A 26,316-nucleotide genomic window follows, 5' to 3' on the forward strand; every position below is an offset into this window, starting at 1 on the left:
AATTCCACTTAAATAGACAAAGAAGAAAGTTCTTCACTTGTCCTTTGGACGATTTTACCTCCCAAGAGGGAAAAATGTGAATACTCAATATTCTGTACTTAACTCTAACCAAAAGGAAAAATTCACTGGAAGTGAAAATTATAGTAGTCTTTGGAAAATGTTACCCTATCATATTGGAGATTACACAGCAAAGCTGATTGTTTAGTTTTCAGGAAGTTAGATTTTCAGACATTTTGAGAAAATATAGATGTGATCCCATGGTTAGGACCTCTCATAGGGAATATAGTTCATAATATAACATAAAATATGAACCATAAAAGGTGAAGTAATTTCAAAAAAAACAATATCAAGTACACTCTATGCGAGGGCTTATTCTCTTTCTCACTCTCATTTAATCGTCACAATAAGTCATGAAGTAAATACCATAATTATCCCTATTTTTACATACTGGGAAACTGAGGCACACAGAGGTGAAATAATTTCCCCAAGCATACATATTTGTTTAGTGATCAAGTGGTAAAGCCAGATTTTGAACTTATTCAGTTGGCCTCTACAGTCTGTACTTCTAACTACTACACTATTGTACAACATACAAAGATTTCCCTGATGAGCTTACAGAGAAAAATATAAGAATGAAAGAAGAGGCCTGTAATCACGAATGAGTATATAGCAGGCCCAGAAACTGTCAGGTGAGGCTGTGGAAAACGTGTCAAGGAGGCAAACTCCCAGAATGACTTGATGGTCATTAGAGATGGTGGAGACAATAAAATTGAGCTGTGTCTATGCACAGAAAGCACAGGAAATGGATGGGCCCACGATGGGTAAAGTGGTGACGGTAACGTTCACAGAAAGCAGAACCGCTCTGCTTGTCTTTTGTTTCTGTTTGATTAGGAAGGGACGGTTCTTCGAATGAAAGGGTGAGATGTGGTAATAAACAAGAGGGAGGAAAACATCAGATGGGACCTGGCTTCAAGTAGATTATCTTGGAGCATTAAGGAAATTTTCTGAATCTGAGGAAATGTGGAGCACGGGACATGGGGTGACAACAGATATTCTCAAAACAGTGAAATCTGAAGAAATCCTGGGAATTATAGACTAAAGTTTGGCGATGATCCCTACAACCAATGTGGTTATTACCACCTGGAAAAGAATGTGATGAGAGCCAGGTGCCGACATGAGTTCACAGGAGGAAAAGAAAAGTCTCATAAAGGCTCAAGGGCCACGGAAAGAGGCTGGAAAGGGTACTGGAGGGAACCAGGAGCACTACGCCTATGTCCTTACAGTTAGTGGGCAGAGACCAAGGCTTGCCAGAGTCTCCAATGTGTATGTTTAATTTCCAAACAGTTACGAATGTATTTCTCAGTTGAGCTCTTGTGTCTTATCAAACCAAGACTACCAATATCACCTTTTTGTTTCTACAAATTAAGTTCTACTTAGTCCAGCAGAGGAAGATGTGAAATGAATATTTCATTTTTAAAAAGTGAATGTTTTGATGAATGAGCCTAAGGACAAAGAGATCTAAGCATCCGTATGTCAATGGGTGATTCCTTCTAAATTTCATACATTTACCCTGGTTGTCAAAGGGCCGATGATCCAAACTGTGGAGCCTGGAAGTTGTTACACACTTACTGGGCTCACAAACCTGGAGATTTCTTGGAAGATACACGTTCAGGATTAAGTTGAAGCTTTTTTTTAGTCACTGAGAACAGCTCCAAATCAAGTGACCTTGCTAAGAAGCCTGCTTTGTTGAGATTTGCATCTTTAACCTGGGATTTCTTTAGAAAATAGTGGAGAAAACCGTGGAAGAGTTTTCTGAAAAATTTGACAGCAAATGGTTCTGTCAAACATTTTCCAAAGGAGGGTTGAAGGCACTTTGCAAGGGAAACTTGATATGAGTTATTCAGAATAAGAGCAATTCATAATTTGTTTAGTACTCAGTAAATAATTTTTTTAAAAAGATACTAGAGTTCATGTAACTAAAATAATAAAGAGAAGGCAGGTTGCTTGTTTCCAAGTATTATCTATACAGATATCTTTACCATTCATCCTCAGTCTTTAAGAGTTGTGCCATAACTTAAATGTTTGACTTTTATCCCTACTTTGGCTGGACCTGTAGGTTTGAGTATAGTGGGAAGTTGTTTGATTGTGACCCACATCTCTCCTCATCAAGGGCAGTGGTTTGTAAACAGCTCTTGTAGCTGAGTTTTACTGCCAAATACTAATGGGTAACAAATAATAGGGGAGCTTCTCTGATTACAGACAGGGGTGGGCAACCCAGCGAATGGAGACCGGGAGATGAGGGGCTCTATCAACCACATTCTGGACATCCTGCTATGGGGTAAACCACCCTCCTGTAAAAGGTAGCCGAGGGATTCGTAGTGAACTTTTCCTGCCAACTCCAACTCCAGATGTTTTCTGAGATCTCAGTTGCCATAGCTCAGAAATATCTCATGTGGAGACGGTTACACCTATTCATCAAGGCTCATTCAGGAAAACAACCCATTTCAGGTATGTCAAGCAAGAGGGAATTTAATACAAGGAAGTAGATGTTTTAAAAATTGCTAAAAGAGCTCAGTAAGCAGGTAGAAGGAAGCAGAGAGTGAGGGAACTGGCTGCTGGCTTGCAGGAAGTGTGCCAGAGGTCTCACCCACTGCAGTGAGGAGACAGCTGTGGTAGGAGCTTTCCTGGAAGCAGCTGCAACCCTCTTTTCTGCCATCTGCCCAAGCAGCTTTAGGAGAATAACGCCTTCCCTCTCCTGTTGCCTTCCCCATCTCTGGGGAGTGCCTCTCCCTAGCAGAATCCAGGCCCCAAACCCTGTGCGGTATCAGGGTCGTTCCTATTCTTCTAGGAAAGGAGGTGGAGGTGATGCCGAGCTGATGACAGTCAGAAAGCCCAAGGATATTTTTTTGTCTCCTTTTTTACAGTGAATTTAATCTAGGGTAATACCAAGGGGAACATACCCCCAAGAAAGCAAATAACAAGTCTCCTATAGTAGTAAATAGAAAAGGCATCTTTCAAAAATAAGCCCAGGTCAGTTGCCTTAAGTCTCATTAGATCTGTATTGTCAGTGCCTTTATGGGTATATTGAAATAATTCATAACACAATTTGTCTCTTCAGGTGAAAATGGCAACTTCTGTCATGTCAGGGCAGAATTTCATAGGCTATACAGATTCATCGTCATTACTCCCTATGTACAGGACACATCCGTGTCTATTTCTTCTCATAGTGCCTTTGGCAGGGGAGAAATAAACTGTGACCATGAAGTAAATGCTAATTCAAAATACAAATGTAAATGTGACCTTTCGGACCCAATCTGAGTAAGACAGACCTGATCTCTCAAAAACACAATTTCACAACTGTTTTGAATATCTATTTGAATTCCTAAGATAACACCTAAGTTTACTTTCCTGAAGAACCAGGCACTGCAGACGTCCCTCCCTTGACAGAAGAGATGCCTGTCATTCCTCCCTCAGATAGTGTGAGAAACGCTGTCTCCTCCCAAGCTGTTCCTGAGTGTCCTTCCTTGCTTTCCCGCCAAGCTGCCACTTTCTCATGCCTGTGGGAAGTGCCATCTCTTTTATTGAATTGGCAACCCTGAAGAAAGTCACTCTCCCCCTTTTGTAGAGGAAAAGATAACATTTCAACCTTAATCCCATTTTCTCCTGCTTGCCTCCACCAGAATTCTGGAGTGTTCTCATGCCTTTGTGAGTCCTTATTTTAAAGTTAAAATGTCCTGAGTTTGCACATGTGTCTTAGCATGTCAGTTTCATAGCCTTTCTGTCCATTGGCCATGTGAACAACTAAGCCCACTAAACTCTCTGGGTTTTTGCAAGGTGTTCTGATAAATAAGTTTAGGAGTTTCTCTGTTCCAGGTTCCCACCACCAGGAGTTCTAACAATGATAACTCAGATTTATTGAGCGCTTACTATGTGCCGGGCTTTGTTCTAAATGCTTTATGGGTTTCATATCATTGAATCCTTACAATGACCCTCTGAGACTGAAATTGTTATTGTTCCAATTCAGGGTCTTCACAATTTGCCGAGGGTTATTTAGTTAGTAAGTGCTTCAGTCAGAATTTAGCCACTACTTTCTGAGCCTAAGCATAATCAATCCAGAATAAATTTCATTATAAGTAGGAAAATTGAGTCCATAGTTAACACCAAGGCACTCATCTCCTTTTACTCAGAGAAAGAAAATTATTTAGATTTGGAGGTAAGAAATATTGTGAGACTATATAATCTCCTGATAGATAAATGATTGCTTCTCTATGTAGTTTTTCCCTTAACTTGCACAAAAGCAGATTATTAATCTTTTGATACTTAGGAAAGTTGATTCTAGAAGCATCTGTATGAACTGTTAATTATTTGAGGGATTATGTGGCAAGACAGAATGGATGCATGAACAGTATTCATATGTTACTAATTTATAAAGACAGAAATATGGCCATATATTATTAATCTTCAGAAGGTATTAGTCAATATGTATGTGGCACCAATCATCAATATGGGACTATCTGATAGAGGAGAGATTAATGGGGGGTACTTAACTGTTCACCTTGAGCATATACCGAAGAAGTGGCCAGGCTTGTCCTCACTGAGTAGAGGTTCACTTAGCAAGATGCACATCAGCAAGTCCTGCACCATGTGCTAGCCAGGTCGTTCTGTATGTCTTACTTCCAACATGCTCCAAAGGGAGCCATCACCAGCTGCACACTAGCCTCGGGGATTGAATGCTTGGTGGCAGGCCCAGCTCTTTCAGGAAGGTCAGTTGTCTCTGTGTTGCCCACACAGAGATAGAGTCAGAGTGGCCAGTGCTTCTAGATTCTGTCCATTTTGCTCTGCCATTACAATAGCTCATCAGGTTTTGCCATTAAATGTGTTAAACTGGTCAGTTCTTCCAAAGCCTTCCAAAGCCTCCGCTGTAGGTGGCGGAGGGTACTGGGTTTTTGTTACATATGTATTCATTCAGAATATGTTTACTGAACAAACAGTAGTAGCAGTAATAGTAATTGCCACATAGGAAGTACCTGTGTGTCAAACACCGTCCTAAGCCTTTATGTATTTTCTCATTTAATCATCAGAGTCCTGTGAGGTAGGTATGATGATCCTCCTTTTGCAGGTGGGGAATATATTCTAGAGAAGGTCCCCCAAATAGTTATGAGAATGTCAGAATTTGCCCTCAAGCCCATTTGTCTGCAAAGAGCAATTTCTTGTTCACTGTACTTGATATTCACCTACCAGCTCTAACCACTGTGTTAGGTACCGGGGATACAAAGGCAAAAGTCAAGAAAGTAGTGATCATTTTTAAACTCTGGCCCAAATATATGAGTGATGTGGCTGTCTAAAGAGGAAATTCATGAAAAAAGGCACCTGGAAAAAGTTCAATTGAAGAGAGACCCCATATAGGAGTTTAACTCCTTCAGTTCTGTCTTTACTCAGGGCACCTGTTTTGCTGGGTCACCTAGGGAACCATGCTTCACTTCTGTTTGGTTAAGTTTCATCATTTGTAAGTGGACCTAATGTTTCTCATTTTAACCCAGTGAACAAGCCATTCCCTAAGGCTCTTGGAAGATTTACGAATGCTGAAGCTGGAAGGATCCTGTTTGAACACGTGGATAAATGTTATCTCTTTGCCATGGAATATTTTTGCCTCTAAAATTCTCTTAAAACTCAAGTCTGTGTCATTATTCATCTAAATTATCTGGTTAAGTATGTAACACCTTAGGATGCTTTTTGATGCACGGTTTTACAGACATACAAAAGGCTTACAAAGTCCACGGAAATCTAATAGCGCTCCACAATAGTGCCTTTCAACAGGACAAGAGCTGTTCGTTAGCCTTCCCCCTCCCCATTTCTCTTTCATATCCGGCTGCAGCTGAATTGGCCACACCACATGCCTTTTTAGTAGATGATTAGGTTTTTACCAGGCCTCAGGGAGGATTATTTGGAAAAAAGGAAAAATCAATCTTAGTGTTTCCCCGCAGGACCAAAAGAGACTGAGGTCTGTACTGTCATCGCTCATGAGGTGTAAAATCATGTGTCTGTGCTTGTTTGCACCATATGGAGGTGGGAAGCTAAAGCCAAACATCATGGAGGACCTGGGGCATGCTCGGGCTTGTCACCGGCAAGCGCTATTTCATGAGTAACTGGATGTGATTTTCGCCCATGGAACCGTGCAGCGTGCAGTGTGTACCGTTGGCTGAGAATGGCCTCCCATCCTGTGGGGGCCTAGGGAACAGCCGTCCTTCCTGACCTTGGCTCTTACTTCATTTTGCTCTTCACGATGGGCCTTACCTGAACTTCCTTTGCTTTCCCTCTATAGGTCGACATTTGAAATAACTCTTCAAACCCTCATAGCTTTTCTGTACCCTCAGTTTCTTAACCTGGAACAGAACAGTGTTCCACGCTCATGAACTCTTGGGAAGACATTAGGTAAAAGAATTGTGGAGAGACAAGGAAAAACATAAAATTCTTTGATTAGTCCTTAACTTGAAGAGGAAGTTCAACAGGCATTACTACCGAGTCTAAGGAAGAGCTACACAGGCTGTGAGAGATGCCAGGGAGAATAAGTCGGCGCTTCTGTTCTCATGGATGTCCTGACCTGCCAGGGATTCTGGAGGCCAGTGCTGCGTGTGATGAAACATGCTAAGGCCAGAGGAGGGAGGCAGAGCCCCTGTGGGATGGTCCCCAACTTTATGGCGGGCACTGTGTCGGGGGCACATTCCCTGTTTGGTCCCTACAGCAACTCTCTGAGTTGCGTAAATGAGGAAAAGAAGCCTTAGAGTTGTTAAGAAATGTGTTTAGGGGCAACAAAAAGTAGAAGAATCAAGTATACCCTTCTGCGAAGCAGCAAGAAGAGTATGGTTACATAGAGATGAAAATGACTCTTAACAGGATCCTTAAAATTAACAAAGTTTTATATAAAATACTGCATGTTTAATTTTATTTAAAAAATAATAATAAAAATAATAAGGGAGAAATGTGGGATTAACATATAAATCAAGTATAAAAATCAAATGAATAATCATATCTGACTTGATTGTTTATAGTTCATGATGTGTGATCAAACCGAAAGTTTCTGTGATGACTGCCCTTGCACTGTTCACCATGTAAGAACTTATTCACTACGTAAGAACTTGTTCACCATGTAAGAACTTGTTCGTTGTGCTTCAGAAGATTGGAGACTGTTGAGAATTAGGCTTGGGGTGGATTAATGATTGTGCATTGAGTCCCCTATACAGAATTTTATTGTTGTTAACAACCATTTGATCAATAAATATGAGAGATGCCCTCTAAAAAAAAAATAATAACTGCATGTTTTTTATAAAAGTGTGGTCTTTTCTTTGGTGGTGGGGGTGGGAGTGGGGGGGCAGCTGGGCAGTGAGTGGGACAGGCACGGCTTTTCTTCCCGAACGAGTGACTCTCTATAGTTAGAGTGATAGAAGACATTTCAGAGCAGAGAGAAGGAGAGGAGGTGTTCCAAAGAGCAGGCAAGTCCCATCCCCTCTGGCCTGATGACCAGTCAGAGGAAGCGGGGTGACACATGACCATTTAAAGAACAAATAGTACTGCAGAAAAGAGAGTAGGTAGGTCTTTGCCTGCTGTACCCACTGGAAACATTTTTTTGACCATGAATCTGTTATCAATTAGGTGATTAGACCCTAGAATAGCAAATAGACGACACCTTGAGTCATCCTCCAGTTCCCCAATCCTTATCTCTTTTTTCCTCCCTGGTAATTAATTTCTTATATTTTTCTCTATCCCAGCTTTCAAAGTGGGCAAAAAAGAGCTTCCTTCCAGAGGCAGCAGTGAACAGGCTTTGCATTCATGTTGCACAGCTATCAGATATAAAAAGATTCATTGGTTGGGTATCAAGTCTCACAGAGCAGGCTATATTCCAGAGCTGGTTATATGCATGTATGTGTGTACAGGATCTAATCTGACTAATGCACACTATGTCTCCCCCCTTTGCAATCAGAATCCTGTGGGTCAGGATCTATAGCATCTTAGGACGCTGATAGACGGGGACTGCAATGGCTGGGAGAGAGTTGAGGGCTTGATAATATGGGTGAATGTTGAAACCACAATGTTGTTCATGTGAAGCTTTGATAAGATTGTATATCAATGATACTTTAATTTAAAAACAAACTCACACTTTTATGCCATTAGACATTTCATTCATTCAATAAACATAAGTGTCTATTGAATGTCATTTTCAAAATTTTTAATTAAGGTCTAATATTAGTTTCAGATGCACAACATAATGACTTGATATCACTGCAAAACAATCACCAAAATAAGTCTATTTAACATCTGTCACTTTACATACATTTTTTTTCTTGTAATGTGAACTTTTATGATCTCCTCTCAGCAACTTTCATATGTACACTACAGTATTATTAACTGTCGTCACTATGCTATACAGCACATCCCTTGACTTGCTTATTTTATAACTAGAAGTTTGTACCTTTTGACCCCCTTCACCCATTTGAATGTCATTCTTGAGCTAAGAGATGCAGAAGTATGCAATATGGTCTCTACTGTCAAGGGCCTAGGGCCTCACAGACTAGGCACCACACAGGAAGAGTGGTAAGTGCTTTGACAACCGTGTACACAAAATATGGGAACATAAAGGATCAGTGTTGATTTGGGGACAGTTGAAAGAAAAAAAAAATCTGCAGATCGGGGAAAAACCTAAGTCAGCATTTTCATTTTTAAAATCAATCGACTCTGCTAGTTCAAACCAAAAATTTCTAGAGAGATTTGGACTGAAAAGAGAGTTATTATTTAGAGACAAAAGAACCATTGTTTCTGAAATTGGAAGCAAAAGAAAGTGAACCTACAAAATAAGTGCCTTATGTAAGGGCCATTCTATGTAGAAACATAGCAAAATAACTTAAAACTAAGTTATACATTTTTGGAGGGTGGGAAAGAGTGACTAAATAAATGACTTGATAAAAGCTAGGACTGTCGGCAGAGAATAGCTAGGTGTTACAAATACGGCTCAGGACAGAGAAAGAAAGGGTAAGGCTTGTAGTAGCATTCCCCCAGGCATTTATTTAAGGAGAGTTTCGGTGGAGGGTCTACTGTCACAGCCCCCATTGACTCTGTGAGCCCCTATGAGGTCATACTGTCACAGGACTAATCAGTATTCCTATTTTTATATTTTTTAAAAATGTCAGCCAGGTAACAACATCAAAGGATCTCAAAATTATTGACAAAACCTAATAACACCTTTCTCTAGGAGTTAGGAAGGTGCTACTGGGTGGTGTTTGTCATTTCTCTGTACAAATAGGAAGAAGAGTCAGAAATAATGGTGTACTAAAATTTGATATTGTAAAATGTTTTTCCAGTGAGAAAATCTCATGGGATCCTTCTTCATTGTCTTTCACCATCTTCTAAAAAGTTTGAATTCACAGAGTTAACCTTTCTTTTCCTGCTGTGATAACCATCTTTTCCTTTTCAATGTATCACTTTCATGACAGCTGATACCAGTCGAAGCTAATATTGTAACAATTTTAGACAATATTGCAGATGCACAAGGACATCCTCATGTGAGTCAATTAAAGAAGTCACAGTAAGTTGCCATTGAAAGTGTAGCAGCTGCATCCTTGAAAAACAGATGCTCTTCTGGGTCTGAATGAGTCCAATTTTGACTAATTTTAAGACCTAAACAGATTTCAGTCTGGTTAATATTAGGATGTGGAACCTCTTGAGACACCCTAATGTCCTAGACTGATTGCTTCTCCATGACAGTATGTTGGTTTCCTTGAGAGATGCTGGGTATTTGATATGCCAGGGACTTTATGTCAGTAGAAAAGAGAGACTCCACATCTTGGCTGCAGGAAGGTGGACTTGTGAAAGGCAAGTAACTTCTAAAAGCCACACAGTCCAGAGGGAAAGTGTTGGAGCTATGCACATTGCCCAGCATTGCTGTAAACTGTACCTCTGTGAGATTCCTGGGTAGCCCAGGAAACCAGCTATAATGAACTATGTCCCCATCTCCACCCTGGCCTAAGAATTTCCTCAAGAAACTAAGGTGAATATATTTGTTAAGGAGTTATATTTGTACATGGCAAGTTGTTCCTTCTCTTTCCTGATATTTAACGATCTTAGTATGTGAATTATTTTTCATGTTGAATTTGTCAATTAAATAATTCATTCTGTTTAATTAAAAAGCATTGATTGATAATCCATTGATAATGCCTCCAGTTATTCTGCAGGCCCTGAGCTGAGAATGGAAATATAATCCATTAATATAAAAAATATATATTAATGGAAAAATATATATGCATTGTATACACTAATAAAATATGTATAATACCTGCTCTGAAGGAGTTAATGATCTGGTACGGAGACATACCAATGCACAGATATTATCAGTGGAATATGGTAACTGCTATAATAGAATTATGTGAAAAAACATCCAGAAGAGCCAGTGACCCTGAATGAATCAGCCAATGAATTCAGGGACTCAAAAGCCCTAAAATGCTTTGAAATATTAGAATAGCGTTACTTATAGTTGCTTTCATCCAGCCTGCCGAATCAAAGCATTAGGAAGGCAATGCTCTCCCCTTGAGATCAAACAATGTGAATAATGTTAACATAAGAAAGGAATGCAACATCACATCATCTTCTTCTGCAAATCAAGTTAATGAACATCTTGGATGATGCCAAGGCTGGTAGTAATTTTAAATCTACATCGCTGCGTTCCTTTCCTCCTTACATGTCGGCTTCCTTGAACAAAATTCATTTATGTTTGCCATGATATTTTCACTTATTAAAGTCTGCTTCCACAGAGGAAAACATGGCCTTATACGGCTGGACTGTCTTTTTGGGCCCTTCTCTGGGCTTGGCAGAGTCCAGGTATGGTTGTGGCACTGAAAGCCTGTAACTGTAGCCACTGCTACGGCCAGATGTTGACCCCCTGCCCTATAAGACGGACTCCTCCTGGGTTAGGCAGTGGTGCCTCACCCAGTCCCGTGTGCCCTAAGGCCAGCGAGCCCTTCTTCCAAAGGACACTGCTTCCTCTGCTGGGAGAGGAATTTTCCATTGGAAAAGCAAAAATAGTGACAAATGGAAACTGAACTTTAAGATGGGTGGAATTATCTTTCAAGTACCTTGTTGATAATTAAGCTTAAGACTCTTAACCTGGACAAGTCACATGCTAAAGAAGAAGAATTGTTAAGACTATTTATTTTAATATTAACTGAGCTTTATGTGTTTTACCTACAATAATCCATTAAGTGATCCCCAAAACCCCATGCTGTAGGTGCTATTATTCTATAATTCAGGAAGAAACTAAGGCAGACAGAAATTTTTAGCTCTTGGTCACATAGTAAGTAAATAATGGAGACAGGGTTCAAAACTCATCTTTGAATGAAACTGCCAGATTACACTGGTGTTGCCAAATCATGGGGAACTGGATATACAATTGATGTCTAGACATAAATAAATGTAGTTCATACTGTTGCTGTTCAGTATTTTCCTGAAGAAAATGGCCAAATGCTGTTAAATATTTTACCATTTACTTGGGAGAGATATAGAAGGTAGCATTATCAAATTTTCCATAAAGACTTTCTTGGGCCATTAGTTGACTATAAACTCTGTATGAGTTGAAGTAGAATACAGCACACTACCACTTTCCCCAACCCCTAGAAGATTTTAGACTTACATACAAGGAGCATGGCGTCAAGAAAACAGGGGAATGGATAATTCTCTCTAGACAGCTCAGACTACTTTATAGTATTTTTTATGTTTGGTTCTGAGTCCCACATTTCAGGGGAGACATAGAACAATTGGAATGTTTTTGTTGGCAAATAATGAGAATTGTAAAATAATTCAATCTGGTTATTTGAAGGATAGTTGAAAAACTGCAGACATTTCATGAAAGCATAAAACTCTTAGAAGACAACATAGGCAAAAATCTCTTGAATATAACCATGAGCAACTTTTTCCAGAATGCATCTCCTCGTGCAAGGGAAACAAAAGCAAAAATGAACAAATGGGACTACATCAAACTAAAAAGCTTCTGTACAGCAAAGGACACCATCCACAGAACAAAAAGGCATCCTACAGTATGGGAGAATATAGTTGTAAATGACATATCCGATAAGGGGTTAACGTCCAAAATATATTAAAAAGTCACATGCCTAAACACCCAAAAAACAAATATCCCGATTAAAAAATGGGCAGAGGATCTGAACAGACACTTCTCCAAAGAAGAAATTCAGATGGCCAACAGGCACATGAAAAGATGCTCCACATCACTAATTATCAGGGAAATGGAAATTAAAACCACAGTGAGGTATCACCACACACCAGTTAGGATGGCCAACATCCAAAAGACAAGGAACAACAAATGCTGGCAAGAATGCAGAGAAAGGGGAACCCTCCTACACTGCTGGTGGGAATGTAAATTAGTTCGACCATTGTGAAAAGCAATATGGAGGTTCCTCAAAAAACTCAAAATAGAAATACCATTTGACCCAGGAATTCCACTCCTAGGAATTTACCCTAAGAATGCAGGAGCCCAGTTTGAAAAAGACATATGCACACCTATGTTAATCGCAGCACTATTTACAGTAGCCAAGAAATGGAAGCAACCTAAGTGTCTATCAGGAGATGAATAAATAAAGAAGATGTGGTGCATATACACAATGGAATATTATTCAGCCATAGAAGAAAACAAATCCTACCATTTGCAACAATACGGATGGAGCTAGAGGGTATTATGCTCAGTGAAATAATCCAGGAGGGGAAAGACAAGTACCTATGATTTCCCTCATTTGTGGAGTATAACAACAAAGCAAAAAGTGAAGGAACAAAACAGCAGCAGACTCACAGACTTCAAGAGGGGACCAGCAAAGGGAAAAGGGGTGGGGAGGGAGGGAGGAAGAAGGGGATTAAGGGGTATTATGATTAGCACACATAATGTAGGGAGGTCGCAGGGAAGGCAGTATAGCACCGAGAAGACAAGTAGTGATTGTAGCATCTTACTATGCTGATGGACACTGACTGCAATGGGGTCGGGGGGTGGCTTGATAATATGGGTAAATGTAGTGACCACAGTGTTGCTCATGTGAAACCTTCATAAGATTGTATATCAGTGATACCTTAATAAAAAGAAAAATCTGCATACATTTACTGGAAAAGGGAAGACTTCAAGGAAGCCAAAAGAGAGACTTTCAGTACTTGAAGTCCTGTCACATATGAGAATGATTGCAAAGTAAGTAGAGTCAGAGCCAATAATTAGAAGTTCATGATGACAGATAGGGTTTGATGTACAATGGTCACATCTTTCAGAGATGGAATAGGCTGCCTCAAAACGTATTAAATTTCCTTTCACAAACATCTGTGAGGGAATACAACCAGAAGGTGAACTTCATTAACTTGAAGATTTACAAATGACACAAGCACAGACCATGTGGTTGGGCCAGATGACTGTTGAGGTCACTCCCAACTCCGAGATTCGGTTTTATTCATTCTATGAATCAATTCAAGACAATCAGCTGAGCGTCTGTGTAATCAAGTACAGAAATAATCTATCATGTCTTGGATGTCTATTGCTGCCAACACTAGCATTAGCCAAATTGCTAAAAACAACATGATGAGCAACAAAATAATATGTCATTTCAAAAAAAAAAAATCCATTGGCATGCAGTAAATTGGTGTTTTGTTCTCACCTCTCTTTCAGTGCTGTCTCCTGCCCAAGAAAGCCACGTGAACATGGATCTCCCCCCAGTGTCAGAGCAGATCATGCAGACTCTGAGCGAACTTGCCAGATCTTTCCAGGATATGGCTGACCGCTGCTTGCTGGTCCTGCATCTGGAAGTCAGGTATGACACAATCAAGCCGAAGAGTTCAGAATTAAAGACACTATGGGTCACAAATCACTTGCATATTTCTGAAGTTTACCACCCTAATTTTTGGTTCTTACTACTGATGTCCTTTATTACACGGGAAGTGATTTTTCATGTTACTCAGTCACTGTTGAAGTTCTTAAGCACATGCTGTATTTTGAATAATTTGATTCATAATTTGCATGTCCTCTGACATCAGAATGATCTGGATTTGAATGTCTCTACCTCTACTGACTGGCTAGGCCATCTTAAGTCAGTTAATTAACTTTGCTAACCCTGTTTCCTCATCTTGAAAATGAGACAGTAATTCCCAACCTACAGACTATATAAATGAAGTAATAAATAATTAGTACACTGCCTGCCACAGAGTAGATATACCCAAAAAGTGGTAACTTCACAACTATGGTGACTTTATTGTGATTGATATTTTTACTAAGGTGCTCTGTTAATCAAAACGGAAATAATGTAGATGCAGGAACCGTGATCCCTTCCTGCAGGAACTTAAAACCCTATTGAAGAGATAAAATAATAATTTAAAAAAATAGCTCCAAATATGCCATTTTCTTGGACCCTTGTTCCTTCACTGCAGTGTAGAACATTCTGATTAGTTTTGTGATCTCTCGTCATACGCCTAATGGAAATGGTAGAAGAAAAGATTGGGAAGTCTTAAATTGTTCATTCATTCATTAAGCATTTATTAAGTGCCTTCTCTGTGCCAGGCAGTGGTCTAAGAACTGGGATACAATAATTTAAAAAAACACTCACAGTCCCTGCTCTTATGGAATTGTGTTCTAATGGGAGGAAATAGCCAATGAGTATACAAAAAAAGATAATTTCAGATAAGTACAACTGAAAAATGAAAGTAACGTAATGGAATCAAGCAGTGCTATCCAATAGAAATATAAAGAGAGCTACACGTGAGAACCACATAGACAATTCAAATTTTCTAATAGTCACATTTGAAAAAGTAGAGGGAAGCACATAAGTTCTAATAATGTACTTTATCTAACCCAATATATCCAAAATATTTTTTAAATATGTAATTAACATAAAACTTATTAATAAGCTATTCTGCATTTTTTGGTACTAAGCCTTTGAAATCTACCGCATATTTTACACTTATAGCACATTGAAATTTAGACTACTCACATTTCAAGGGCTCGGTAGCCACAGCTGTCTAGTGCTGTCATACTGGACAGTGCAGCAAGGGGCTGGGTTGACTAGAAAGGGGGATTTGCTCTTTGTTTTCTAGATAAAGTGGTCAGAGAAAATGTGACACAGTAACAAGAAGGAGCCATCTGTACAGAGACCTAAGGGAAAAGAGTTTTGGACAAAGGGAGCAATACTCACAAGGTCCTCAGACAAAGTCAAGCTTGACAACTTTTGAAGAACAGAGAGGAGTCCAGTGTGACTATAGCCCTGTGCACAAGCGGTTGGGGAGGTGTGGAAGGATAGGGAAAGAGACGAGGCTTGAGCCTGATACAGGGACCTTCAGACCAAGCGAAAAAGTTTACATTTTATTCTAAGTGCATTAAGAAGGCATAGGAGAGCTTTAAGTGCATGAGAGATTCATTCATTCATTCATTTATTCACATTAAAAAAATCACTCTAGCTTTGTATAAAAAAGGGATTGCCAGGAAGAAATTTGAATGGAAGCAGAGTGACCACAGTGATGAGCGCAGGAGTGACAGAGGTCATAGAGGTGTGGGAAGTGTTGCATATGAGGCATATTCTGAAGGCAGAGCTGATAGGATTGGGTGCAGGGGCTGATGATAGTGAGAGAAAGAAAAGACTCAAGGGAAAGAATCCCGCCAGAGCAACTAGTGGATGCCAGGGCCATGGACAGATGCGAGCAAGGCCGAGGAAGGGGAGAGGTTGGGGCAGGTGTGGAAATCGAGAATTCCATTTTGAATAGGTGCTATCTGAGATGCTTAATGACATCTAGGTAGCAATGTCAAATAGACAGTTGGATATAGACTTTTGAAACTTTAGGATCAGCAAGTGTATAGTAATACATTTTCTTCTGTATTATCATGAGACATTATTAAAGTTGATAGAGTATTTTCTTTTTGTTTAGAGTCTTAACGAGATTATGGTCTTAAACATGTAAATAGGGTTTTGTTCGTACATTTGGACTCCAGTTAGAACTTGGATATCTTTCAGGTATGCCCAGGCAAAGCCTAATTGATAATGTATTTCTGATGTCACTTCTTCTGTACGCCTTTTGCTTTTGTTCATTCTTCATTATCTTGTCCAGGGGGCTACCTCTTTATTGCTTGTGAGTGGAGTAAGAGAAGCACCATTGCAGATTTGGATTGTTTTCCCCAGCGTTATTTCTAATCTTCTTTCTTCTATTCAGCTGTTCAGAAATCAAGGTTCTTCCTCTATCTTTTCTGATTCATTTTACGATAATTTTTAGATTTGTTTTTCTACTTATTTACCAGCCACCACAGAAATAGGTGTTTTCTATGAATAGATAAATGCAATATACAGAGAGAACAAACTCTACCCATTAACACTCCGATGCCTCTTGTTACCTGGTTTGCACAGAAAAACAAGGGAACATCAAATCAATTACTATCACAACTCCAGGAATTTATGCTATTGATCGTGTGGGTATACAATGTGTTCTACATTTAGAATTCTCTACTTGCAACATAGTTAATTCCAAGTGGGAGATTTTCAACACGTTTCAATAAGATCTTTCAAATCTTTAACCTCTATTCTGCCCTTTTTATTTTTGTACATTTTGGCAATACAATTCTTAATAGTGCTGAACATGTTTTAGTCATTATTTATTAACTTTACAAGAAAGCATTCAGTGCTATAATACCCATTGTTACATCTGCTTCAACATTCGTTTAAAAAAAAGAAAAATACCATTTTAAGAATAACAAAAAGGACTGCGTTTTAGAGTCCTAGATGCAGAATTCTTCCCTTGACTTTTACAAAAAACACTAAACATGTTTTTTTCTTAATTAAATTTTTTTGCTTCCTCATGTAACGTGACTTCAAAATTCAGATTGCTTTCTTATAAATATGCTCCATGTTATCTTTTTCCCATTTAATGGCACATAAAACTATATAGAGTGCTCCTTGTACAGCTCAGATAGTAAATGTTGACACATTTTATTCATTGTGTCACAGTAACAAGTTTTTTTTTTCTTGGTTTGTACAATTGATGATACAAATAACTAGGACACATCTCCAGCAAATCATTATACTATAGCATAAGAATGCTAAAACAGAGGATACCCTAAGTGCTGCGGCTACCCACAGTAGGTGACCGTGGAGGAGTCTGTTAGCTCCTGGGGGGTAAGAAAACAGCGTTCCTTGTTTGTTGTTACGGCCCTAGAACCCAGAAACAGTCCTGCTGCCTAATAGGTGTTCAGTATAACCTGAGTGATTCTTAACAGTTAACTGATTTGAAATCAAACCCAGTTAAAAAAAAGTACTATTTCCCCAAACAAAACCTGTTGCTCTTTAAAGACAATGAATTGGTTTGGAGATTTTGTTCTCACGCATAGTCCACTGCGTGGATCTACGGAGTACAGAGACTACACGGCCAGAGTCATCCTTGCCATCATAACCCGCTCATGTTTCTCTCATCCCATCCTGTTATGAAACAGAGGTAGAACTTAGGCCCTGCAGTTCAGGAGCAGGTGTGATGGAGAAGTGGCTGTTGGGCAAAGTCTCTGGCACTTTTACCCAAGAAACCATTATAATAAGAGAACACAGACAGAACTGACCAAAAAATTAATGGGAAACAGTGAATGGGAAATGCTAGGAGAAGTCCAGAACAGCTTCAAATGCCCAGCTCTTGTCTTAGTTCCCAAAATATTCTTATATCCGTAGCTCATATTTTTCTTTTAACATTATTAAAGTTCAAACTAGAAAGTGTCCTCAAATCCAGTAGGTTCTGTGTTGAAGGGTCCATCCATCCAAAGAGCCTTTGACATTTTACCTGTGTCACCGCAGGTCACATTTAACCACCAAGCAACCCCTTTCCACAGTTTGAAGTATAAGGCAAATGATACCCCCAAGAGTTGAAAGACCTGGTGAGACCATTAAAAATTGCTGAGTTCTTTTTTCCTATTTGAACTTTAGAAGAAGAAAAGTAAGTCACCATTTAAGCCCAAGATGCCAAGAATGTCAGCTTTTTCAGCTGATTTCGCTCTCCATCAGGAGTGGTTTCAACAGCAACTGCCCATCATGGTTGGGATCCTAAGTATGCACTTTCTGAAAATCAACCATCCTGCTGTGTAATCAGCAATATTTGCAGAAAACCTTAATGCCAAAGTTGTGTTAAGGTCAGCAACAACATGCCAGAATTCAAAAGAATTTTAAAAACACTTTTTTTGAATTTGACATTTTCCATTGACTATGTTCTTTTTCATCTCTAATCATTTTTGGAGAGGAACACAGTACTTAAAACAGTATTTATCTCCCCTCTCTACCACTCACTTCAGCATCTTATAAGCTCTCACCTCCAGTTAATAATAATGGCTAAATAGTCTCTTTACTTCCAGTAGTTTCCATTCTCCACCATCAGTCCACCCTTTATATGGTGCCAGAGTGATCTTGCCATAACGCATGTCCGATTGTATCATTCCACCTCTTAAATTTCTCCTACGGCTCCCTCTGACTTCTCAAATAAAGTTCACGTCCTTAGGTGGCCTCCAGAGCCTGTGATGAGCTGGCGCCTGCACTTCTTCCCCAAGCTCACCTTATGCCTCTGTCATGTGATCTATGTGTGCCAAAAGGAACCCCTTGTCATTCCATAAAACTATCCCCCGTTCACACCCCCATGCCTTTGTACATGGTCTTCCCATTGTCTTGGGCAATAAGGTCTGTAATTTACTGTATAAGTAATTTAGCATTGGTGGCTTGATTTTATTTTCAGCTAACAGCTACTTAGTGTAAATTTCAACCTCAGTATCAATCAGTTTCCTTAGTCATGAGTCCTACTCCACACTCAGTCAACTTTCATCATATCAGAAAGGTCGCGTTCCAGAGGGGGCTGCACCCAGTGCTGTCACCAGTATCTTGATTAAATCTATACACCTTGCCAATGAGCACGTGAAAATTAGTGTGGGTTTTTGTTGATTAGTCATTAGTTGATTAGCAGCTTTTGAGATGTGGGCTGTAAGGGTGACAGAATCTTGACTCGAAATTGTCGTCATGTCTGCCCCCAGTGAACTTTCATGGCACCATCAGACCGAGTACCTACAGCAGTAGAAATCTTCACTGAGCTTGCAGAACGGCCATTTGAACTGTGCCTGCCAGTGGGTGGTGGGGTTTTGTTTGGGGTTTTTTTGTTTGTTTGTTTGTTTGTTTAATAAATGCCTGTATGTGTGATCAAATTATTTGGACTGAAACTTGCTTCCACTACAGCTTAATACAAAGATTATGGAGTAGCCAATCTTTAGCCATCTCAGATTTCTTTAGCAGTTATTGATACCTACCAGAAAGAACCAAAGAATCTGCATAGTCAAACTGACTCAAGCCATTTCAACATAGGAATGCCCTCCTTCCTTAGGCTCATTCAGACAGTCTCATGTGACTCAAATATCATCTTCGGTGGTGAACTTGCCCTGATGCCCCTTGGCAAATGCCTGTGGTACCCTGTTGGTCCCTATTTTTGATCTTGGTCAGCCCCATTAGGCTGTGGAGTCTTTAAGGGCACAAATCATATACATTCCCAGGGCCTAGCACAATTTTTAACATATTCATAGATGTTCAGTGCTTGATTTTACTAATAGATTAATAATAGCAAATATAATAGGGGTGATAGCCAACACCTACTGGGCACTCCCTTTGCGCCAGGCCCTGTGCTATGCATTTTATATTTAGTAGCTCCTCACAGCACCTCATGACCAGGGCAGTGTTCTCCTCCCTTGCACAGATAAGGAAACTGGGACAGACGAAGTAACTTGCCTCAAGTCACACAGCTAGTAGATGTTGGTATTGGCAATTGAAACCAAAGTTATATCATTCCAAAGCCTACTGTTTTAAGATCTGTGCCTCTGTCTCTCATTTTCACTACAATATATCTGTCAAAAGACATAATGTTTTCCACATTATACATATAATCTTGTCTTTGAAAGGAATTTTAGAGCTCATTTATTATTATTTATTCAAACCTGCAATATATGGATTAAACAAGCAAAGGTCCAAAAAGCTAACTTGCTCAGGATCACAAGTTGTTCAATAGAATAAGATGATTTTCTGGTGAAAAAGCAGAAGAGTATGTAAAAATTTACAGAGCCACTGCTTCTTTACATATTTGGGTGCTCTGTCTGAAGATCACTGTTTTCATCAGAAAGATGTATTGCTAACTTCTCTCCCCATCTCTCTTTCTCAGGGTTCACTGTTTCCACTATCTCATCCCTCTGGCAAAGGAGGGGAACTATGCCATAGTCGCTAATGTTGAAAGTATGGATTATGACCCTCTGGTGGTCAAGCTCAACAAAGACATCAGCGCCATCGAAGAGGCCATGAGCGCCAGCCTTCAGCAGCACAAATTCCAATATATATTTGAAGGTCAGACTCTGTCCCTGGGAGTTTGGGAGGAAGGAAAGGTGTAGGTTTTCCTGATTTTTCTATACTATTGAAGTTCAAAACTTGTAGTTGTTGGGTTTATTGTTGTTATTATTTTTGTTTTCCTTTTTAGATTTAAGCTGCAGTACCTAGTCTCTCTGTAGCTACGTGTACAACAATGTAACTGCCATCTGCTCCTGGTTGATAAGGAGATTTAATCCCAGATAAGGCAGAGGGCAGCCAGGCTGCCTCCTTGACATGCCACTCATGAGAGTTGGGTGATGTGTGGAGTGGGCCATGAATTAACTCAAGAGTGGCTCATAAAAGAAAAAGAAACACACTCAATGAGGAAAGAACCTAGGAAGATTCTTCATCAGCTAAAATCACCAGTGGAAGGGGACGTTTTCTGTCAGAAAATGCATTATTGTCTAAAAAGAACAGAAACCCGATTAGCCGCGATTTTAGGAAGGCAGCATCTATAAATGCCTTCAGGGGCAGGGCAGCGAGGGAAGGTATGAAAAAGTACCATCTGATGGCCTTGGCCTTCAGCATTTTGAAATACACGGTGCTAGCCAAATACTATTCATGCTCAGTTCTTCCTATAGGAATCCCTTTGAGGACTTCAAATTACATTACTTTTTCTCTTGTTTTGGTTTGTATGTAGACCAGAATGCCAAAAGTATCTATGATTTCTCACGGAATTGAGCCAGTGTTATTTAAAACAATTAAGAAGGTACATTGTGCAAAAGATTGCAACAACCTGAAGAAAGGAAGGGATGTGTCAACACATGGTCATTGGCTTGCTTTATGAAATAGTTGTGTGCCAGCAAATCTGGACCTCCTAAAATCCTATTTTCCCATCAAATGATGGCATAAAGATATGTTCCACAGAGGAATATCCCTTAAAGACTTTAGCCGCAAAGTATAAGTGATCAAGAGGTTAGCTGTGGTCTCCATGACACCGAGAATTCAGGGACAGCAGCAGTCCTCTGGAGCCTGAAGCCACAGTGCCCCTCTGTGAAGCCACTTGTCCCTTACTACACAGTTTCCTCCTTGCTCATGACTGTGGCCTTCCAAGTCCTGTGTATCCACATGTGCAGTCCCCAGAGTTTTCCTCTCATTCACCCAGACATTTCTTAACATCTAATCCTGATGAGCAGCAACATCTTCTTGAAATACAAGTGTGATCCTCTTACATAAAACAAATTTTAACTGAGAAACCATAAGTTTGAGCTTCCCTGTTCAAAAAGCGAGCTGCTTCTCTGTGACAGCACTTTCTACATTCCAAAGACTTGATATTGAGTTTCCTAGGGACGGGACAGGGGGAGAAGTGATAGGATCTCAGTCTTGTTGGTGTGGCAGGGAGGAGTATGTTATCACAGACACTGTTTGGAATTGCCAGTGTGTAGTGATACTATGAAACAGACCAACTTTTAATTTGTTTTATTATTATAATTTTTATGCATATTCATTTTACATTATAATATTTATGCATATCCACTATATACGTTTATTTATTTACTATATTTGTTATTATTTACTGTTCTCTGTAAACAATGCGTCCTCATTGCCTACGCTTAGGGCAGGCTGCATATACCATGGCAGATACATAACGTTACAGACTTAGGAGAATCACACCAAAACTTGACTGACAGAGATTTTTCACATAAACTGCCTAGCTTTAAGTGTAAAATTGCATGTGCCTTTTCTTTTTCGCAGAGTAAAAAGCTTTTTGCTTCACTTTCAAATAGTAGCACATACAGATAGATGTGTTCGTGGTCTTGAAGCACTGTTGGGTGAGTGTAGCCGAAGCAGGAGAGAGCATGCATTCTCCACTCCCTTCCTGTGTTCTTCCCAATCAAAGGAAACTCATTTTGAAGACAGAGGGAGCCATGGAACCGGAAGGTGTGCCTGAGCTCTGACCTGAACCATAGGCGCCATGGAGAGGTTACGATTTTAGAAGAGGGAAATAACAAAAATAGTAGACCACTTGTGACCAGTCAGCTTAGCTTTAGAGTTCTGGGGGACCTTTTAAAAATGCTAACGTGCCGGTGCCTCAGATTGTTCTGACCCAGCATTCCTGAACTACATAGGAGAGCTGAATGCGCCCTCCTAGTTATATACTGAGCTGCCCTTTGCCAAATGTTGTAGACCCTAAGACAGTCCTTTGGATGACAACAAACCACTTAGGAGAACCCAGGAATGTCCATAAGTGACCCGTGGGAACTCAGCAATGTGTGATCTGCTTTTCCCTCACGCTTTGTTTCTGATTACATTCTTGGCAGTTACTACTTGGGAAATATAGCTCCATTGTCACTGTTGAGGTGAATTAACATAGATGCTGTAGCCCAGTTTCTCATTGATTTGTTTTGCTTATTAGGTTCTAAATCAGCCTTTCCGCCAAAAGTACACCCGGACTGTTTGTGGGAGTGAGAAGAGACTAAACACACCATTGTATTTACATGTGTCCTCCACTCCCAAAATATATGTACAGGAAAACAAGAGTTCCTATGCATTTAATAGTTCATAACAACCTGGCCTATTTCCTGAGTCCTTGGCTCGGTGGCTTTAGATGTATAGGCAATGCTGAAGCTGTGGGTATACCACATTTTGCCACAGCATAAAGTCTCCCCATTTGTAACTGTCAGGGCAATGTATAAATACTCTGAAATTATTGTGAAATCAGCTGGTACAACTGTCAGTAGTGTGTTTTCTTTGGTCATTTAAATTTGTGGAGGGTTAGAAGAGAGAAATCCTTCCAAGCTCATGTGCAAGGTCAGGCAGGATGGCCCTAACGTGTCTTCTCTCCTCTCCCCACTGTTCTGTGTTGACCCCTCAGGTCTGGGGCACCTGATCTCCTGCATCCTCATTAACGGCGCCCAGTACTTCAGGCGCATCAGTGAGTCCGGCATCAAGAAAATGTGTAGGAACATTTTTGTTCTCCAGCAGAATTTGACCAACATCACTATGTCACGGGAGGCAGACCTGGACTTTGCAAGGTAGGAGGGAAGACTGGGCTCCATTTCTTGTACCAAAGCCAAGACTCCATTGCCTACAAAGTCATTTATAAAAACAGATTCTTGGTTACTTTAAAAGTAAGTTAAACAGAACAAAACAAAACAAATGGATTTTCTTCAGTCATAGAGGAGGTAATTCTATAAAATTTATTGGATGCTTACCATCCCTGAGGCAGGTAATTTTTCTTATTGTCTAGCCTAAATTCTCTTTACTACAAAGCTTTGGTAACTCTTTTTTTCTGATTATAAAAGTAATATATGATTGTTCAAACACCTTTCATTTAGAGCCCAGGATATTTGATATACTTTCTCCTGTTTTTCTGTGCATGTGCTGTGTTGTATATGTGAGTTTTCACACATCTGCATGCATATGATTTCAGATCTCAAAATTGGAGATTTTATTATCACCATGTACTGACAAAGTGTTTTGCCAAGAAATAATTGAATGGCAACTGGGCCACACATTTCACAGTTGAATTTGTGAATGATGTCCAAGGAAGTGGATATAAGCTGAAATGTGGCCACAGGAGAGTGTTAATGCAATTTTATATTCACTTAATTGCATTTTTCCCATAACAATAATATTGTTTGAAAACATGATTTTTCTCATATCCATTAATATTCCTTGAAAATATTCCTTTTAATGCCTGAATATTCCAAGTATAAATGAACCATTGTTTATTTAATCATTTGCAAATCTGTAGACATGCAGGTTTTTTCCATTTTTCCCTTCATTATGAATAACATGTGTCATATGTACCTTGGCATGAATTTGTTTACTCATCTCATCTGTCTTTCCGAGTTGAAAAAAGCCATCGCCTCTTGTTTTCACTAGAGGGGGAGTGGTTACTTGTCACCAACCATCATCTCCTTTCCTGTAATTTAATATTCTTTTAAGTAGCCCTCTCATTTTCTCTTTCATAGGTTTGCTGATCTCAATTTTTAATGTTTCTTTTTAACACACATTTTCAAATGTAAGAGTTGATCTTATTCTCTCCTTGTTGGGTTTCAATACTATCTATATCTCAAGTCATCAGACCTCTGGGGCTTTAAATGAAAGTTTTGCAGAGACTATATGGTGACTGACGTCTTGGTGCCTTATTGCTGTTCTTACCTAAGGGAGTTACTCCATAAACACCTTTACGGCTAGGAAGACATTTGTTTCTAATAATCCAGAATATTCCTGCCTACTGCTTAGAACTTCTACATCTTTCTGCTTGATGTTTTGATTCCTCAAGAAGTTCAAGAAAATGTGAAGCAATACTTTTAAGATATTTCAGGGCATGATGAAATATTATATTGTTTTGACAGTTATTAAGACATACATGCTACAATCTTTGTTTTGAAATCATATAACCATTTGTCTTCATTTTTAACGTTTCTTTTCCAATCTGTCACTCTATTTGTCCCATTGCTACACTGTTCCTCTGCTTCTCTGTCTTCCTTCTCCCTGTCTTTTTCTTCCTGTTTGTGTATTTGGGTGTGTGTTCATTAAATTCCCTATTTTAGGCTAAATTTGGTGGAAAGCCTTCCTTGCTCAGATTAGCGAAACCAGGTGTGACTGATTGCTGCATTTATTTGGTCCCTCTTGTGGGAAATGATCTCATTATTGAATTAGTCTATTCATGATAACATTGACAAGGGGAAGTAAAGAACATGGAGGCCTGAGGAATACAGAAAAGCATTACTAATTCTCTGAGGAATAAGATTCCTAAATTCAATCATCCTTTTTTAAATGATTTTTTTATTTAGCTGAAATAAGTACATTGCCACGGTTTTTGGCAGACAGCATGGGGCCTGAACACGTACTAAAAAGAACTAGCGTCTGAATAATGAAAGGCTGACTGGGCAGTATTGAGGCTGGCATCGGTCACCATGTGCCAGGAAATAATTGAATGGCAACCGGGTTACGCGTTTCACAGTTGAATTTGGGGATGATGTCCAAGGAAGTGGGTATAAGCCGAAATGTGACCACGGGGGAGAGGTACCGCTACCTCTTATTACTCTTCACTCTTAGTGGACTATGCAAGTAAAAAGGTGAGCCTACAGCCTTGGATGACTCTGTCCTTCCTATCCTGGTTCAAAAGACATCTCCTCACTAGATTTAAAAGCTCCAAAAGAGACTTTGCTGTGTTTCCTTAGTGCCTGGACCAGAGTAAGTGCTCATGATGTGCACTGGATGAGTGAGTAGGTATCAAAACAAGCCTTGTGGTGGTGTTCATGATAGGCTTGAACAATGATAGAGTTAACTTTGCCCTGAAATTTTTAGCCAGCTGACATGGGTCATCTTCTTACAGGCTTATAAGAAACATCTCCCTCGCAGTTCTTTCTTTGTACAGCAGGAAGTGTTACATTAGGAACAAAATATCCCTCCTATTCATCGTTTCTTTCGCCTTCATTTTCTCTTGCTCTTATACATATACACATACCTAGACAGACACACTTTATAGCCTTATTTTTTTTCTGCTCTTATTTTTGGTAGGGACAGGTTTTGTGAAATGGGCTCCGTCAATTCTACTGAATTTGAAACTGCATAGAATAAATATAACAACGATACCAAAATGGCCAGAATAATAGACTGCAGCAGTGCCTTAGCGTTCCTTAAGCACAGTCTAATCAAGCATGGACAGCATCTGTATTTCCAGCAAATCTCTATAGGAAGGTTATCTTCTAACACAGTAATTAATCACTAGTTGCCATGTGTCAGAAAACTTATTTAACAAGAAGTTGCAAGTCTCTTACAGTTTTTTACTTCCTTAGCCTTCCTGGCCCGTGGAAAATATAACACCCTTTCTATAATAAAGAAATGAGGCATCTGGAGGAATTCCATTTATGTTGGTTCTTCTACTTGTAATATTGCTGTCTGTCTCTTTTTATATATACCTTTACTCTAATTT

At 39.6% G+C, this 26,316-nt stretch overlaps 1 protein-coding gene across 2 annotated transcripts in view; it reads left to right on the top strand.

Annotated features, from left to right (window-relative positions):
* Positions 1-26,316, top strand: part of EXOC4 (exocyst complex component 4) — a 797,616-nt gene that overhangs the window by 721,351 nt on the left and 49,949 nt on the right. The window contains exons 15-17 of one of the 2 annotated variants that reach the window (XM_036905582.2): positions 13,697-13,838; positions 20,227-20,405; positions 23,242-23,401. In XM_036905582.2, the coding sequence (XP_036761477.2) occupies positions 13,697-13,838; positions 20,227-20,405; positions 23,242-23,401 (481 nt within the window). Of the gene's footprint in view, positions 1-7,049; positions 7,241-13,696; positions 13,839-20,226; positions 20,406-23,241; positions 23,402-26,316 lie in introns of those variants that run through there. The other variant, XM_057504775.1, reaches the window with a different exon arrangement.

The sequence above is a fragment of the Manis pentadactyla genome, chromosome 7 (assembly GCF_030020395.1).
Source record: "Manis pentadactyla isolate mManPen7 chromosome 7, mManPen7.hap1, whole genome shotgun sequence".
Lineage (NCBI taxonomy): Eukaryota > Metazoa > Chordata > Mammalia > Pholidota > Manidae > Manis > Manis pentadactyla.